The sequence below is a fragment of the Balaenoptera musculus genome, chromosome 5, assembly GCF_009873245.2.
Source record: "Balaenoptera musculus isolate JJ_BM4_2016_0621 chromosome 5, mBalMus1.pri.v3, whole genome shotgun sequence".
NCBI lineage: Eukaryota > Metazoa > Chordata > Mammalia > Artiodactyla > Balaenopteridae > Balaenoptera > Balaenoptera musculus.
Genome location: NC_045789.1, coordinates 51,397,895 through 51,416,043, shown reverse-complemented (window position 1 = coordinate 51,416,043; position 18,149 = coordinate 51,397,895). Strand labels below are relative to the sequence as shown.

General features: G+C 37.7%; 1 protein-coding gene across 1 annotated transcript in view; it reads right to left on the bottom strand.

Annotated features, from left to right (window-relative positions):
• ADAMTS3 (ADAM metallopeptidase with thrombospondin type 1 motif 3) overlaps positions 1 to 18,149 on the bottom strand; it is a 290,776-nt gene that overhangs the window by 62,899 nt on the left and 209,728 nt on the right. The window contains exon 5 of the mRNA XM_036852044.1: positions 5,955 to 6,154. Within this exon, the coding sequence (XP_036707939.1) occupies positions 5,955 to 6,154 (200 nt within the window). The remainder of the gene's footprint in view (positions 1 to 5,954; positions 6,155 to 18,149) is intronic.

The following is an 18,149-nucleotide window of genomic DNA, read 5'->3' as shown; positions in this document are numbered from 1 at the left end:
GCTGCGGGATGGGTGGAGGGCATCTCTCCGCTCTTAAGGAGTCACATCAAAATCATCTGGGGCCTGTTCAGACTTGTTCACTTGACCCATGAGCCCCCAGAGAAAAGTGCTAATTTAGTGAGCTGTCTTTCCAGTGTCCAAATCCCCAGATTCGCACAACAAATCACCTATGGAACTTTACCACATTCATACGTGCAGTCACCACTATCACTAGGCAATATGGCCCTAAAACAAAACATATTTGTGTCAAAGAGGTGGCAAGTAGTATGGCTAATCTAAAACAGCAGATAAACCAAAGCTATTTAATATTACTCGTGGCATATAATATATTGTGTTTTAAGTGCTTTCCTTGGTTACGCTTAAACTATGATTAATCTGAGTTAAAATTAAATATAACGAATTTTCTAAACAAGTTTCACCTCCCAATAACCCTACCTCCTCCTCCTTCTACCTTGTTAAAGCAGAGGCAATCATTTATTCTCTCACAGTTTCCATGGGTCAGGAATTTGGAAGCAAAACTTGGCTGGGTGATTCTAGCTTGGTTTTTCTCATGAAGTCAAAGTCAGATATCAGCTGGGGCTGTTCAACTGAAGGCTTGACTGGGGTCAAAAGATATAAGGATTCCACTTTTGTTTTTCATTTTATTATCTTTTAAAGCCACTTTACTGAGGTATGATTGACATGTAAAAACTGTACATATTTAATGTATATAACTCAATGAGTTTGGGAATAAATACACACCCACGAAACGAACATCACCATCAAGACCGTAGACATATCCATCACCTCCCAAAGTTTCCTCCTGCTCCTTTATTATTAATTAATTTTTTTGTGGTAAGAACACCTAACATAGTATCTACCCTCCTAGAAAATTATAAGTATACAATATAGTATTGTAAGCTATAGGCACTATGCTACATAGTAGATCTCCAGAACTTGTTTTGTGTAATTGAAACTTTGTACTCTGTGACCATCTCCTCCTCATTTTCCTACTCCCTCTGCTCCCTGGCAATTATCATTCTAGTCTCTGCTTCTATAAGTTTGAATATTTTAGATTCCACATATAACTGAGATTATGCAGTATTTGTCTTTTTGTGTCTGGCTTATTTCATTTAGCATAATGGCCTCCAATTCCATCCATGTTGTTGACAGTAGCAGGATTTTCTTCTCTTTAAGGCGGAATAATATTCCATTTTGTGTATAAACCTCATTTTCTTTATTCATTCATCCATGGATTGACAATTAGGTTGTTTTCATACCTTGGATTTCACCTTTAAGGTGGCTTACCTGTACAGATGGCAAAGTGATGCTGGCTATTGGCCAGAGGTATCAGTTTTTCTTCACATGAGCCTCTCCACAGAGATGCTTGAGTGTTCTCACAGCATGGTAGCTGCTTCCCCCCAAGACCTATTTACGCCCTAAACACTGGGGTAGAGTTTTTTTCTTCTACCCTTCCCCTAGACGCAACGGGTCTTTGTCTATTCCCTGGACACAACAGGCTTTGTTGCACCTCCTCCAGCAGTGTAAGACTCTTACTTTTTGGAGAAAATGGTCCCAGGAAGGGAGCAAGGCTTTGTGCCTGCCCCCCTCTCCAGGGTATTCTTGACAATGAAACCAGCTCAGTGAGGTCTGCATCCCTTTCTCTCCAGATTCTGATCCAGGCTCATCAGTGGCAAAAGGGAACAGGGTTCATGAGACTGGGGGCTGAGATGGGGCTCCATCCCAGGCTCCGTACATCACCTTGAGCAAATCCCTTGGTGTTTTCTGCTCTGAGAGTCTGGGAAAATCAGGGGCATCAAATGGGGGTGGGAGGCTGTGCTCCTTGTTTAGATCTCCCACAACAGTTGAGCTAATGTCAACTGGCCATCTGCTAAGCACCTTCTCAGTTCTAGACATGCTATGTTCACACTCTTCTTTCTTCTTTTGAACTCTCCTGTGAGCACAGGACTGCTATCCCCATCTCACTGGTGAGGAAACTGAGGCATTGAGATGTTGCTACGTGTATCTACAAGGCCTCTCACCTTGGGCAGGCTTAGACCCAAGATTGTCTTGCCTTTCCTCTATAGTCTGCCGCCTCCTACACATTTACAGGTGTTTAAAATAAAGGATACAGCTCAGGAACAGCCAAATGGAAGAGATGCATAAGGCAAGGTCTTGGGGGAGGGGTACGGAGCTTCCATGCTCTTTCCAGGCTTTCACCCTCCCAGCACTGTGATGTGTTCACCAACACAGAAGCTCCACCCTGTCTTCTTTTGATGGTTACCATCGCCACATTATCATTATCTGAGACTCTTTTACAAACTTCAAATAATTTTAAAAATTTACCTCAATTTTATTGACATTTTAAAGCCTCTGTTTCCTCTAGAAAAAAAGGTAATAATAATTCCCATCTTGCAATATACTTGAAAAAAATATAGACATCCAATAAATGCTAATTTACTTCCTAAACACTGCTTTCATTATATTGTTAGGCTGATTAAAGCCTTCATTTGTCATTTATATCCTCTTATTTCAAGTCCAAAGTTTCTGCCTCTCAAGATTGTTCACAATCTACCGCTATGTTATTTACACTCATTTGTTCATTTATCCATTCTTTCACTAAACATATGTTTAACATTTAAAAATTTAAGAACCCTTTTCAAGATAAGAAAGTATGAAATAAAATACGAGCATCCCTTTGAAAAGGAGTTCAGTTTAAATTAAAGAGACAACCATGAAGCAAATCACTGGGACCTCAAAGTACTCCCTTGGTTCAGGAACTATGCGGTAAATATCACCTGGGTTTTGATATGGAGACTATATTTGACTACCAGGTAAACTAAAAGAAGAGCGTATTTGCTGACTAGTTAACTAAGGTAAAGGTACCAAATGAGACTAACGGAAACTGTGCTTTTCCTCTACCATGGGGACACGTTTCTCCCCATATCAATGCAAGGAAATGCACTTTTTGTTGTCAATTTTCTTCTACAGTTTCTGTCTGAACCTATGTGGCATGTAAAGAAAGCCTCTGTGTTTGTGTAGGGCTTGAGTTTGGTGAGCCGTGATTTTAGATAACCATGGGAAGTCATAAAATGGCTAGCATAGGAGTTAATAATTACTCCAACATCGTTAGGGAAAAAACCCAATTTTCTTGGCTTCAAATTTCCATGAGGTAGTTTCATTAGAATATCATTATTGGTCTTCTTCATGCCTCCAACTCTTATTTAATTGATCAATTTGAGATAGGGCATGCTCATCTCAGTGTTGTAGATCTAACAGTCTACTATAGGGCAATGGCGGGGGGGGGGGGCGGGGAGGAAAGAAAGAGATTCAGTCTTCTATCTGTCATGCTTAAAGCTCTCTACCTGTCCTATAAAGGAAACCTGAAATTATCCAGTCAGATAGAGGTGGGGGGTTGTGAGTAAGATTGTCTAATTTAGAACAAGGTTTCTAAACCTTAGCACTGTTGACGTTTTAGACTGGATAATTCATGTTCCTTTATTGTGTCGGGCTGCCCTTGTGTTGAACATGGTTTAGCAGCATCCCTGGCGTCTCCTACCAGTGGAAGTAGCATCCCTTCCCAGTTATGACAACCAAAAATGTCTCCAAACATTGCCTAATATCCCTGATGGAAGGGGCTGGGACAAAGTGCTCTCCGCTGAGAATCACTGATTTAGAATAAGAAAAATCTTTGTGGCTATAAATTTAAGTCATGTGCAATTCAGCTCTTATAAATAATAAAACTATTTATTCTCCATCTGTCTGTTCACCATGTCTATCTTTCAGTTGGCTCTAAACTTGGGAAGGGAAGGGGGGACTGTTATTATTATCTCCTCAAGACCTCTACCTACATTAATTACTTCAGATGCAATGAACTTATTAAGTCTGAAAAATTATTTTCTCTTTTCCAGTTCCATTCTCTGATGCTCAGTTAGCTTTAGAATAATTTCTAGTATTTGAGCCAGAGACTCAGCCTATTACTTAACCTATTTAATGGTATTAAAAACAAAAGTCCTTTTTCGATGGTTATAAAACCAAAACCGCAGCACTTTGGTTATTCCTTGACACCTAAGCTTACTGTCTGGTGAATATACTATATTCATTTCTACTTTCTTGTCAATGGAGTCTACCTAGAAAACCTTTACAATTCCATGTGCCCTTTAAAAAACTAAAGAAAACAAATGAAAAAAACCCCGAAAACAAAGCCCTAAAGACCCAATTTAACCTCCAGCTTCCTGATGAATTAGAGAATTAGTGAACATCTTGTATAGTCTTTCAATTTTATGAATACAGAAACTAAACCCCAGGAAGGGACATGACTATCTAAGGTCACAAAGTCAACCAGAAACAGAGCTAGAGGTAACACCTCTGTCTCCTGTAAGTCCCAATTTAATACTCTCAACACTTCACAACTCGATGACTGTTGCTCCCTCTAAAGTCTTGAAGAATTTATAATGCAGTACCTCCCGATATATCTTAACAATAGCATGCCTTTTATCGCTCAACCTTTGCATTTTTTTGCACCTTTTTTTATCCTTGACTAAATTATAAGTACTATGAGGCCAAGGACCGTATTGAGTCTCTGCTGCATTACTCCAAGAACCTCCTGTAGGTCTGAGCACCCCTTAGGGTCTAGGTCTATCCTGATTGACTGCCTCTCTAGTGGTAGGAGAAAGCAGCCCAGGGGCACAATGCATAATACAAGTAAAAACAGCATCTCCACAGGAATTTGTTTTCTGTGTGATAATCAGTCTTCATAATGGGAATTAGTGCCAATGAACAAATAAAAATGTGTCTGAGTTTCTATACTCATTTTCCATTTCACAGAGACATGGTATATGTAGAATTTTACACATTGGCATCTCAATGAACAAAATATATTTTTAATATATTGGCTTCAGTATTAGGATGAATAAACTCATGATAAATAAAACTAATAATTTTTCTTCTATAGTATAATTGTTGGAAATCTAAGCATGGAAAAAAAGAAGGTAAAATACCCAAAGAATTACATTAAAAGTCAAAAGCTGAAAGAGAGAATAGGCTTAGGTACTAAACTTGCCAGATCAATATAATATGTATTTTATAATTCTAGAAAATAAAACATATAAAATAGAGTATACTACAATCTCAATTATCTTTTAGAAGTAGATGATTTATAGATTATTTCTCCTCAACTGCTCTCTGCCAGTTCACACGGAAAAAAAGAATACCAGTTTGAGGATACTGACTAAATTTCTTCTGGCCAAGACTAAGTCTAATAAAGAAGACATAAAGAACAAATTTAAAAAGAGTCCTTGGGTCTTCCCTGGTGGCGCAGTGGTTGAGAGTCTGCCTGCTAATGCAGGGGACACGGGTTCGAGCCCTGGTCTGGGAAGATCCCACATTCTGTGGAGCAACTAGGCCCGTGAGCCACAACTACTGAGCCTGCGCGTCTGGAGCCTGTGGTCCACAACAAGAGAGGCCGCGATAGTGAGAGGCCCGCGCACCGCGATGAAGAGTGGCCCCCGCTTGCCACAACTAGAGAAAGCCCTCGCACAGAAACGAAGACCCAACACAGCCAAAAATAAAATAAATAAATTAAAAAAAATAATAATAATAAAATAAAATAAAAAGAGTCCTTTATAACTTCCAGGGCAGCACTGTGCCAAGAGCTGACTGTGCTTTACATATATTACCTTCAATTGTAATGTTGAAAAACATTACTCTATTCAAAAGCTCTAACAACAAGCATCCACACAGAGTTAGCAGGCCTAAATAATTCCTCATCATCCTGGGATGCAAAATGATGCTGGAAACAACTATCTTGTATGTTAAATATGTAGATCAATATTTGAATTGAATGCAGTTATGGACACATTTTGGATGTGGGGCGCAGTCATGGGAGACGTCACAGAGGTTTCCAAAAGACTCTAGCAAAACAGGGGAAGTGAATTAAAAGATCAAAAGAACCTCGAAAAGGAGTCACTACTCACAATGTTCATCAGGGTGAGGAGGTAGTTTTGGACGTGCTCTTTGCCATGGAAACGGACCACAGAGTCATCCACTCCCAGCAGCACCTCGATGTTGTAATCGTTTTCTCCCGCGTGTCTGCGTCGCCTCATGGCTTCATTCAGCTGCTGGTCAATGCTGCTGTAAACAGTACCTAGATCATCAAGGCCTTCCAGATCCGATTCTATTAAGAAACAAAAGGAACCCAGGCATTTCAGTTTCCCCAATGGGCCTTCTAGTAACTTCTTACAAAAAAAGATCTTCTTGGGGGCCTATAATTATCATCCATAGTCACCAGGATGTAGCTTTTCAGTTTATTCCTTAAATAATGTGCACATGCATGTGTTCAGATAGACCTCCTATAAATTCAACACAGAACAGCAACACGGAGGGCAAAATAATATTACTGCATAGAAAGCAGTGCCACCAGCCAGACCGACTGTTCCAGGAGGAACAGAGTATTTAGTCTTCCTCCAGCTGTATCCTCAGGGCAGAGCCAAAGGGTGCAGAACATATGCAGGCTAAGTAGCTATTAAATAAATGGAGACTATAAATTTAAAGTTCACAGATTAATAAGTTAACAGTGGTTAAGTTACTTTAATTATGGAGTGTGGAATTTGTATCACATAAATCTAAATTGCTTCTTTTTCAAGTAGCCTTAACTTAAAAATCAAATTATAGCATGGCAACACAACAAATAGCATTTAGTGGTATGATTATCAGTGACCATATATTACTTTATTTCTTATGAGTGTGGTTTTCTAGTGAATGCCATTAGGCAGACAGTATAGGTCTTCCACATTTGTACTGGCCATCTTCTGGATAGCAGGCCATTTCGATAGCTGTATATCTGAATCCGTGAGATACCAAAGTAAAAAATCAGTCAGAAAATTACCTATAACAGAAGAATATAAAAGTATAAACTATTTTATGCTGTGGAAGGAATTTAATTATTTTTACTTTCCAAGCAGATATACATATACATAGATACACACAGAGAGATATACAGATATCCATGTACATACATATCTCTAGATCATCTATCTGTCTATCTATCTATCTATCTATCTACCTGCTTGCTATCTATCTATCTACCTGCTATCTATCTATCTATCTATCTGCTATTTATCTATCTACCTATCTATCTACCTATCTGTCTATCTATCTACCTGGAGAGAAAGAGAGTGAGAGGCATTCTCAGGTTCTAGTTATCTAGATTATCTAATTACCTAGATTCAGATTACCATAGTTTTCATGAAGAAAATGCTTTGGTGAATTAAAAAATAAAATATGTTATATGAATACTAAAATAAAAGATATTAATCAAAACTGCCGGTACAGAACTGAAAGAATATGCATTCCCATTTCAAATATATAAAACCTGGAAAGGATTTTATTTTACATACTGCCTTGATGACTAAAACAATCACATATCTAAAAACAAGTTTGACAGAACCAATTTTGACTCATGCTTTATATGGAGGCTTATTTAATGTTGCACTGAGGCCTGTAAGCCATTTGAAGCAGTGTCTGGCATTAATGAATAGGCATTTTCCTCTCCATCTTTGTGGTGTTAGTAAAGTTGCAGGGGAAAAAGCAGTGTCTCTTGGTCAAGAAGATTGATGACCAAGCCCTAGCCACATAGGACTAGAAGTAATAGAAGTACAGATCTCACTCATACCCTTTCCACTTTTAAAAAATATAGAGAAACACCAGCACCCTCCCCTACAAGTATGGGCACAGCCTCTGAATATGACTACTCAGGTTTGAAAGCTATACTGTAATTTACTTTGAGCCAAGCCCAAATGCTAGATCATTAACTGGGATTTTTCTGCTCATCAGGGAATCACATTGGCTCTACAATACGTAAATAACTCTCACCACCATCCACATCAAACAGAAAGCTTTCCTCAAAAGTTGTTTTTAAGAGCTGTAAACCCACACTGAGGGCAAGAGACTACACCTGCAAACAGCTTTACTATTCAACCTCAGTCCCTTCACACACTTGAGAATGTGAAAGGTTGTGATAGCTAGCGTACAAATAGGAAATTCATACATGAGCTCCCAGTTCTAAAAATGGCTCTTTTTGGCAGAACTGTCAGTGGCAGTATCCAATGGAAATATACTAGAAATGTCATCATGTCATTAAGTCTGATGCATGAATGAAGAAGGCTGAATACTTATTTCAGAAGGACAGTTCATCTTGCTCTAAGATACCTTTGGTTTGGCCTTTGCATCCCTCCTTAAATAGGTGGTTTTTTGGTAAGAGAATCTATTTTTTCATTGCATGAGGAACCTGAGAAGGAAGAAGGACGTCTTTTTCTTTCAACCATTGCTTTTATTCAATCAAGAATACTTCTTACATTTAGGTCTTTAATCCATTTTGAGTTTATTTTTGTGTATGGTGTTAGGGGGTGTTCTAAGTTCATTATTTTACATGTAGCTGTCCAGTTTTCCCAGCACCACTTATTGAAGAGGCTGTCTTTTATCCACTGTATATTCTTGCCTCCTTTATCAAAAATAAGGTGACCATACGTGCATGGGTTTATCTCTGGACTTTCTATCCTGTTCCATTGATCTATATTTCTGTTTCTGTGCCAGTGTCATACTGTCTTGATTACTGTAGCTTTGTAGTATAGTCTGAAGTCAGGGAGCCTGATTCCTCCAGCTCCGTTTTTCTTTCTCAAAATTGCTTTGGCTATTCGGGGTCTTTTGTGTTTCCATACAAATTGTGAAATTTTTTGTTCTAGTTCTGTGAAAAATGCCATTGGTAGTTCGATAGGGATTACACTGAATCTGTAGATTGCTTTGGGTAGTATAATCATTTTCACAATGTTGATTCTTCCAATCCAAGAACATAGTATATCTCTCCAAAGAAGATATACAGATTGCCAAAAAACACATGAAAGGATGCTCAACATCACTAATCATTAGAGAAATGCAAATCAAAACTACAGTGAGTTATCACCTCACACCAGTCAGAATGGTCATCATCAAAAAATCTACAAACAATAAATGCTGGAGAGGGTGTGAATAAAAGGGAACCCTCTTGCACTGTTGGTGGGAATGTAAATTGATATGCAGAACAGTGGAGAACTATCACTATGGAGAACAGTATGGAGATTCCTTAAAAAACTAAAAATAGAACTACCAGATGACCCAGCAATCCCACTACTGGGTATATACTCTGAGAAAACCATAATTCAAAAAGAGTCATGTACCACAATGCTCATTGCAGCTCTATTTACAATAGCCAGGACATGGAAGCAACCTAAGCATCCATTGACAGATGAATGGATAAAGAAGATGTGGCACATATATACAATGGAATATTACTCAGCCATAAAAAGAAATGAAATTGAGTTATTTGTTGTGAGGTGGATGGACCTAGAGTCTGTCATACAGAGTGAAGTAAGTCAGAAAGAGAAAAACAAATACCATGTGCTAACACATATATATGGAATATTAAAAAAAAAAAATTCTGAAGAACCTAGGGGCAGGACAGGAATAAAGATGTAGACGTAGAGAATGGACTTGAGGACACGGAGAGTGGGAAGGGTAAGCTGGCACGAAGGTAGAGAGTGGCACTGACATATATACACTACCAAATGTAAAATAGCTAGCTAGCAGGAAGCAGCCGCATAGCACAGGGAGATCAGCTCAGTGCTTTGTGACCACCTAGAGGGGTGGGATAGGGAGGGTGGGAGGGAGATGCAAGAGGGAGGAGATATGGGGATATATGTATATGTATAGCTGATTCACTTTGTTATACAGCAGAAACTAACACAACATTGTAAAGCAATTATACTCCAATAAAGATGTTTAAAAAAAAAAAAAAGAATACTTCTGTCCCTATTTCCTCCTGTGCCATACAGTGTTCTTTTCTGTGATTCCTAAAGTGGGCAATGTCAAACTTTTCAAAAAAGACAGTGGTTGAATAACTTCTGGCACTTTTTATTTATATACATTCCTATTAATTACAAATAGTTCTGAGGCTGTGAAATATCTTCATTCATAATGAATTTTTCCCAGTATACATACTTTACGATATAATGATCACAAGCTTTGTAATCAGATATACCTGGCTTCAAATCCTGGCAGTGTCGCATCCTAGAAGTGTGATTTTACTTAAGATGCCTAACCTCTCTGAGTCTCAGTTTTCTCATCTGTAAAATGGGATAATAATACCTACTTTGCAGAGTTGTTGTGATTAATGTTAGTAAAAACACTGTATACAGTGCTTAGATATAAGTGCTCAACAAATTGTATTTACTGCTATTACTACTACTATGATGATGATTATGATGCTGCTGCTGATTTCCCACTAAGAGAAGTTTTCTACACCTTTTAAAGCTTCCTACATTTTATTTTATATGTCACATGTCAAATGGTTATAGTTCTTCTAAAATAGAGGTGAAAAAAAATCTGGAATTAATAAAGGAAAATCTGAATTGCTGATAATTTTAGAAAGAATGAGGGTAACAATGTCTCATGCAGAGCACAAAGTAGATAAAGCAGAGAAGAATCTGGGATGTTGCTTTCAGTTAAAATTAGGATTAAATCCAATGAGACAAACTTGCTTAGTAGATTAAAAATCTAACATCAAATTGGAAAGAGCTTATAGATGGCACTGATCTTCACTCAGTGCATATTTATTGAGTACCCACTCAATAAATGGTAGATCCTGAGAAGATTAAGAACTCTTTAGTTGTTAACTCTGGGAACCACATGGTTGTACCAGATTTACATTCAGAACGAACCTGAATTTGTATCATGTAGTCACAAACAATTATATTGGCTTAAATCACTTCCACAACTTCTACTTTAAACAGACCTAATCAGGGCATTAGAACATGCCTTTTAGTAATAGTTCACACCTTTATAAAGCTTCAGAGTTGAAAAGCAGGCACACACTTTGACAAAATGTATGTAATTCTAATTCTGTGTCTAATTCTACCATTCTCTCTGCGCCCCCATTAGTATAGGAATAAGAACACTTTAAGGTGAATATCATGTTAATCATGTCCAAACACTCCCTATCAGACCTGTTTTCTGCTTTAAGGACTGAGGAATCACAGCGAAGTCAATAGGCAAGTTCAAGAAGTGAAAGCAGAGTGACATTTTGTGTTGGGTGTTGCAGACTATGGATCTCTGTGACACACTGTTGGCATCCTGCTAAGTAAGTGCATTCAAGGTGATTTGAAAGGCTGTGGCTGAGTTGGACAGCAGAGATTGATTGATGTGATAACAGAATTAGCAGGAAAACTGAGCATCTTAAAATATATCAATCAGGGCTTCCCTGGTGGCGCAGTGGTTGAGAATCTGCCTGCCAATGCAGGGGACACGGGTTCGAGCCCTGGTCTGGGAAGATCCCACATGCCGCGGAGCAACTAGGCCCGTGAGCCACAACTACTGAGCCTGCGCGTCTGGAGCCTGTGCTCCGCAACAAGAGAGGCCGCCATAGTGAGAGGCCCGCGCACCGCGATGAAGAGTGGCCCCCGCTTGCCGCAACTAGAGAAAGCCCTCGCACAGAAACGAAGACCCAACACAGCCATACATATATACATACATACATACATAAAAAGAATGTAAGCAGACAAGAATAGCATTTAAAAATATATATATATATATATATATATATCAATCAATAAATAAGGCCTTGCAATAAGTATAGTGTGCTACTATTCCCCATGCTTCATTCCAAAAAGCTGATGCTTAGGGTACTTTTCAAGCTTCACAGTAATATCAAAGGCAATCCCCTTAGCACTTAGAGTGAGTTTTATGTTTTTCAAACTATTTGGGAAATGTATGTTTTTGAAACTTACCTTAGAAGTTACTGATGAGAATTAATTAATATTTTGGAAACATTTTGACTGTACCCTTTTTTTGTACCCCGTAGCTTCCCAATGGCTGTAAAGGCACTTTCAGAAAAAGAATGATTTTACTATAAAGTCTGTTTTTACAGAAAATATGAAATGTTTGGGGGCAAACAGGTGACCAATCAAGTCACAGTAAATATAGTTATTTTTAGAGTTAAAAGATAGGGGCTTCCCTGGTGGCGCAGTGGTTGAGAATCTGCCTGCCAATGCAGGGGATATGGGTTCGAGCCCTGGTCTGGGAAGATCCCACATGCCGTGGAGCAGCTGGGCCCATGAGCCACAATTACTGAGCCTGCGCATCTGGAGCCTGTGCTCCGCAACAAGAGAGGCCGCCTTAGTGAGAGGCCCGCGCACCGCGATGAAGAGTGGTCCCCGCTTGCCACAACTAGAGAAAGCCCTCGCACAGAAACAAAGACCCAACACAGCCATAAATAAATAAGTAAATTAATAAATTTTAAAAAAACAAAAACAAAAAAAAAGATAGGATATAGTGTTAAATCAGAATTTTGAACTTACCAAACAGATAAAGTAGAATATAATTTGTTTTGCTAATTATAACACTTGGGCCTAAGACATTTTCAGGATGGAATATGGCATGTTTACATGCTTAATTACATTTACAGGAAATCTAAGTGTAGATTGGTGAAATCACTTCCCACCCCAGAAAAAATTCCTATGGTTAAAAAATGACAGGAGACAAACTTAAAACTGGAAAGGTACAAGTTCTGATCAAATTCTGAAACTGATACAAATACATTTGGGGTTGGAATACAATCTTAAGCATACTGTGATAGGGAATGTGATAGAAGCATCTACCCTACATCCATTTTTTTACGCCTAAGGAATAGATTGTCAATTCTATGTGAGGTAGAAATAAACCCAGTTAAAAGTCATTCGCAAAAAAAAAAAAAAAAAAAAAAAAAAAAAAAAAAAAAAAAAAGTCATTCGCAGACTCCCTTGTGACTAAGGACCACACATCTTGGTAGGTGAGCTCCTTTGGTCCTTCACTTAGTATTCCTTCTAGCTGCCTGGACCTTGGACATGATATCAAGAGTTCTTTGAGGTAAGCCTGGATTCAAGGCATGTGCTTAGTTTGGTAGAATAGCTATAAAGAAGGGATCTGACCCCAAGGTGACTATGGAGCTGGCATCCCAGCCCTGGAACCGACTCTGTTACACAAAGTGCTATGGAGGATAGCACTTCCATCATGTTTAGGCCATGTTTGGGTTTTCTTTTATATGTCACTGAATCTAGTCTTAATAGATATGACATTGACAATATTTAATTTTATTGTGTAGATTCCCCCTGCTCTCCTACTCCCTTTGGGAATGCAAATTAATTTCATGTTAATAAGAGAATGATAAAGTAAGATTCACTTTACCAAAATGTCCCACAGCAGCTTTCTCTGTAGTGCATCTACTTCAGAAAATGAGGAAAAAAATGTTTTTCAGTAACAATAAACACAGAATGAATCTATATGTAGAAATTTGGCATTCTTCATGAACAGACTCCTGCCGTGAAAATGAAGTGACTGGAATGCCACAGCTGGATTTTCCAATGGTAGGTGGAGATCCTAAGATCAGAGCTAAAAATAGGCATAAAATCCAACACATGTCATCTGTTAAGGTCAGAAACAGAGAGGAGTTAACTTAAGTAATTGTTTTGACCTGTTTGTATCATTGAACAGTGATTTTTCCATGGATATAATTTAAATAAATTTATATTGTTGTGATTCCAAAAAGATACAGTAACAGCATCTCCACACATATGGGGGCACCATTCTACCAAGATTAATAAAATGTTTCTTTGAAAAGCATCTGGATCCTTCACCAACTGGGAAATTCCATAGTGATAGTTCAAAGAACTATATTCAGGCCAATTTATGATGCCAATTTTGAAGTTTCATTAAGTAACTGTTGCTCTTTTTTTAAAAAAGACATTACCATTGAATGAATATTAGTCTCCGTGATTTCTTTTCCCCAATAGTTCTAATTCTAAAGTACAGGTTTGCTTTTGTTTTCACTGACTACTTTAAGGGGTAGCATATGGCATTTTTAAATGGAAAACTTCTTACTTTTTAAGTAAAAAAAACAATGTTTTCATGCTTTGAGTTTGTGATCATTAGCAAATGAACAAAATAGAAAGGTCACTTCAATATCCAATATATAGAAAATCCTGACTTTTATAACAATCTCTTATATGTCAGTTAGAACGTTTTTAGCTGCAAATAAAGAAAACTTTATTTAAAGTGTCTTAAACAATCAGGAAATATATTAATTTGCACTACAAGAGGTCCAGAGGTAGGGTGATTCCTGGGCTGATCAGTTCATCAATAGATCAGGTACACACTTCTTTCCATCTTTTCATATCCTGCTTTGTCTTCCGATTCGCTTCTTTGATTATTTCAGAATGGCTGCACCAATTCCAGCATCAGAGCCAGGTACCACAAATTGTATCTTTTTTGCATGTCTTTCTTAAAAGTAGGCAAAAATCTTTCCTAGAAGCCCTCTGGTACATTTAACTACGTGTTTCAGTGGCCTGAACTGAATCACAAGGCCATGTAAAAATCAAAGATAAGAACTGAACTCACACATGCCTTATTCCAATCAGAAATCAACTTCTGTAACTGAAGCCAGCCTCCTCTGAAGTACATGTTTAGAAAAAGTATGGGTTCATGAATAGTACGGAGACCTTATTTAAAAAGGTGAAGGGGGAAGGCCTTGAAATAAAAGAGGAGGGGGAAATGGAAGCTGCACAGGCAACTCACATTGCTGAATCCTCCTTTATAAGTCCTCCTCTTCCCACATTCCCTAGTAACAGTCTTCCATGGGTCTCTTTTACTCTATCTTAGTTTGCATTCATGCATTTTATGTTTCATTTCTCTTATTGTAATCTGCTTGCCTACAGATCACTTCTGCATTCTTTTGGCCCGGTAATGGCTGTTGACATTCAGTCCTTCGTTCCTATAGTAGTGGATTCATCACTGCTGCTTGCTCAGCCCCATTCCAACCGTTTCTTGAATAAATCACTGAAATGTCTGGGTGTGGGCAGGGTTGTCAGACAAAGTACAGTATTCTCTATTCAATTTAAATGTCAGATAAACAACAGTTTTTTTGGTATAAGTATGTCCTGAATATTATCATGGGACCTACCTAATACTAAAAACTTCTTCCATGTTTATTTGAACTTCAAATTTAAAGGAGAATCCTGCATTTTTAGTTGCTAAATCTGGCAAATCTAGGTGTGGGGTTTCTGTCTTTCTCCAGGCAGTTCATGTAAGTACAACGATCTACACCCTCCTGCCTTCACTTCCCCACTCCACCCCTGGACACTCAGCTCTAGCAGTGGGCATTGACCCAGGCAGGGCCAAGTACTGTATTCCATTTCCTTGACTCTAGTAATTGGATGGGTGGATGGCCTAACTCATGCCAATGAAACTATGACCTAGGACCGTTTTATTTGGAACTACTAGGGAAGAGAAGTTCTCTCTACTGAGCTTGAAACTGGCAGAATATAACTGTGAAGGTGCTTGGGGAAAGCTCGGGAGAGTTGTTGGTCTAAGGTTAATGCAAGAAGAGGAAAGTGAAGATTATTAACGGAAAGAATAGTTCTGTTCCAGTGATGACTCCAAGCCTCTGAATTCAACCATTCTTTAAACCTTGATTTTTTCGGTTTTGTGAGTCAATAAACAATATTACCACCTGATTTTCTTCTCTTACTGCTTTCGAAAAAAATTCTTGCCGAAGACAGTTTGATGTTAGTTCCTAACAACTGAAAATAAAAGAACCCTGATGAATAAACCCATCTATAGCCTTCCTGCTATAGTCATCAATTTTCCTTCCCACTCTTTAATAAACTATTCTTGGGCTGTACAGTCCCTTGAAAAGGATGATATATTCTGTTTATATTAAAAATCTCCCAAATTAATTGTTTTATTCTCTTTATATCATTTTAAATTTAAGGGCTTTTCTACTAGTGACCTACTTTCTAGTTTGTTTCTTCCATTGCTCTTATTCAGGTAAAAACATAGTTTAATTCTGGAAGATAGTACAGTTTTTAATTTTCAAATTTTACTCTCTCTACATTTAATAGCATTCTAATGAACGTTTCTCCTCCTCTTGAGTAAATTATATTCTTTCTTATTTATGGCTTTTGTAGTTCAGCTCTACTAAATCAGAGTAGAGGAAGTGGTCCCTATACCCAATTTACTAGATTACATCCTACTAATCTGACACTGCTAGAAGTTAAAGTTTTCTAAGTAAACTCAACTGCATAAAGGACAGATAGAATTCCATTTCATAGCTGCCAGTTTCAAAGCTCAAGTTACTTCTATCAGTTGCCTCCTATATGCTACTTTATTAAGGGTAAAGGGATTTCTTTATCCAAATTTCCCCAGAAACTCTACTTTAGCATACTAAATTTTTCTCCAAGGGTATATGGAATGATTTAACAAAAATTTAAACAAGTCCTTAGAGCCAAACTATGAATATTAACATTAAGTATTTATTATTTCTGATAAATAATTAAAGAACAGGGCTACTTGACCTGGCACTGTTCTAAGCACTTGGGAGTACAGCAGTGGACAAATCAAATGTGGAGCTTGCCCGTATAGAACTTACGTTCCAGTGATAAGAATGATGAAGTAGTGTAAGAAGAATAAAACAGGATGAGGGGAATAAGAGTGACAAGGTGAAGTGTGCACAATTTTTAGTTAAGATGTTCAAAAGAAGGCAGAAAATGGACAGAGATCTTGTAAAGTAATGGAACGAGCCACATGAATATCAAAGTTATATTTGTGTGAGATACATGTAAAATTTTTATACATATATGTAAATCTTTAATTTATATGTATATTGTAGATCTTTCAGAATGAGGTTGTAGAGTATAACACAAAGAAAGTCAGAATAGATTCAGAGTGTGGTAGGCAGACTTTCTAAAATGGCCCCACAAAGATCCCCAGAACTTGTGAATTTGATGAGATATGATTACGTTATATGCACAGTTGACCATGAGACAAAGGTATTATTCAGTTGGCCCTGATCTGACCTCCTGAGCCATTAAAAGCAGAGAGCTTTTGCTGAGAGAAAGGGGGAGGAGAGAAGTTCTGGAATGTGAACCATGAGAATGACATGACTTGCCATTTCTGGTTTTGAAGACAGACGCAGCCTATGCAAGGACCAGAGAGAGGTCTTCAGTTGCTGACATTGAACCCTAGTCAGCAGGGAGATGGGGATCTCAGTCCTACAACAGCAAGGACCTAAACTCTGCCAACAAACTGAATGAGACTGGAAGTGGATTCCTTCTTTCCCAGAGCCTCCAGAGCAGAGTTCAAACTGTCTAGAACCTTGATTTTGGCCTTGTGATACCCTAAGCTTAGAACCCAGTCCAGTGACCTTGGTTTCTGATCTATAAGAACTTCGAGCTAATAAATGAGGGTTGTTTTAAGCCACTAAGTTCTTGGTGTTTGTTATAAGGCAACAAAACAAATACAAAGAAAACAGAGGTCTAGGCCCAGCTTTGCTATGATCCATCTGTATGATTTTGAGAAAGATGTCAAACTTATCTGCACCTCAGTTTCCTTATCTATAAAATAAATAGGCAGTGCTAGAGGATCTTCTTCCTGACTAAATTTCCCTAATTAATAATTGGGCCATAATTTCACTATTTTAGATTATTAAAGTTGCTTATTGTTGTTATGGTTTTTTTGATCATATATGATTGATCATATGTATAATTGATCTGTTGCTAAGTCCTTGATCAAGGGTACAATTCACAATTTAAATATATTTGTACATGGAAAAAGGTACTACACTATAAGAGATCCTACATTATGATATAAAATATTTCATGACAATGTAGAAGTCTAGTAATTTATCACAATAAGAAAAAAATCTTCTCATTCACCTTTAAAGAGGAACCAAGTGTCCATAAAGTCTGGAGGCACAAACAAATATACAGAACATTGTCAAGGACATCTTCAGTCTCTGCTCTGAAAGATAAAATATTATCTATGTTTCCAGATTTTATAGACAACCTATAAAAGGTTGAGTAAAGGTGACATTTAGATTATTTAGCTATTTACACATCCATAACACAGACCAGAATTTTATACTAAGTGATTAAAAATTCACTTTATGCCTTTTTGTTGTGATGCAGCAAAATTTTACTATGCTACCTCCAATAAATTTTCTTTTAAAATTTAGTTATAAAAATATAAAGTTAAAAATGTATATTATCATAACATTAACTATTGAAGAAATAGTCATTCAACATGTTTTTATCTAAAGTGCTATGTTCATT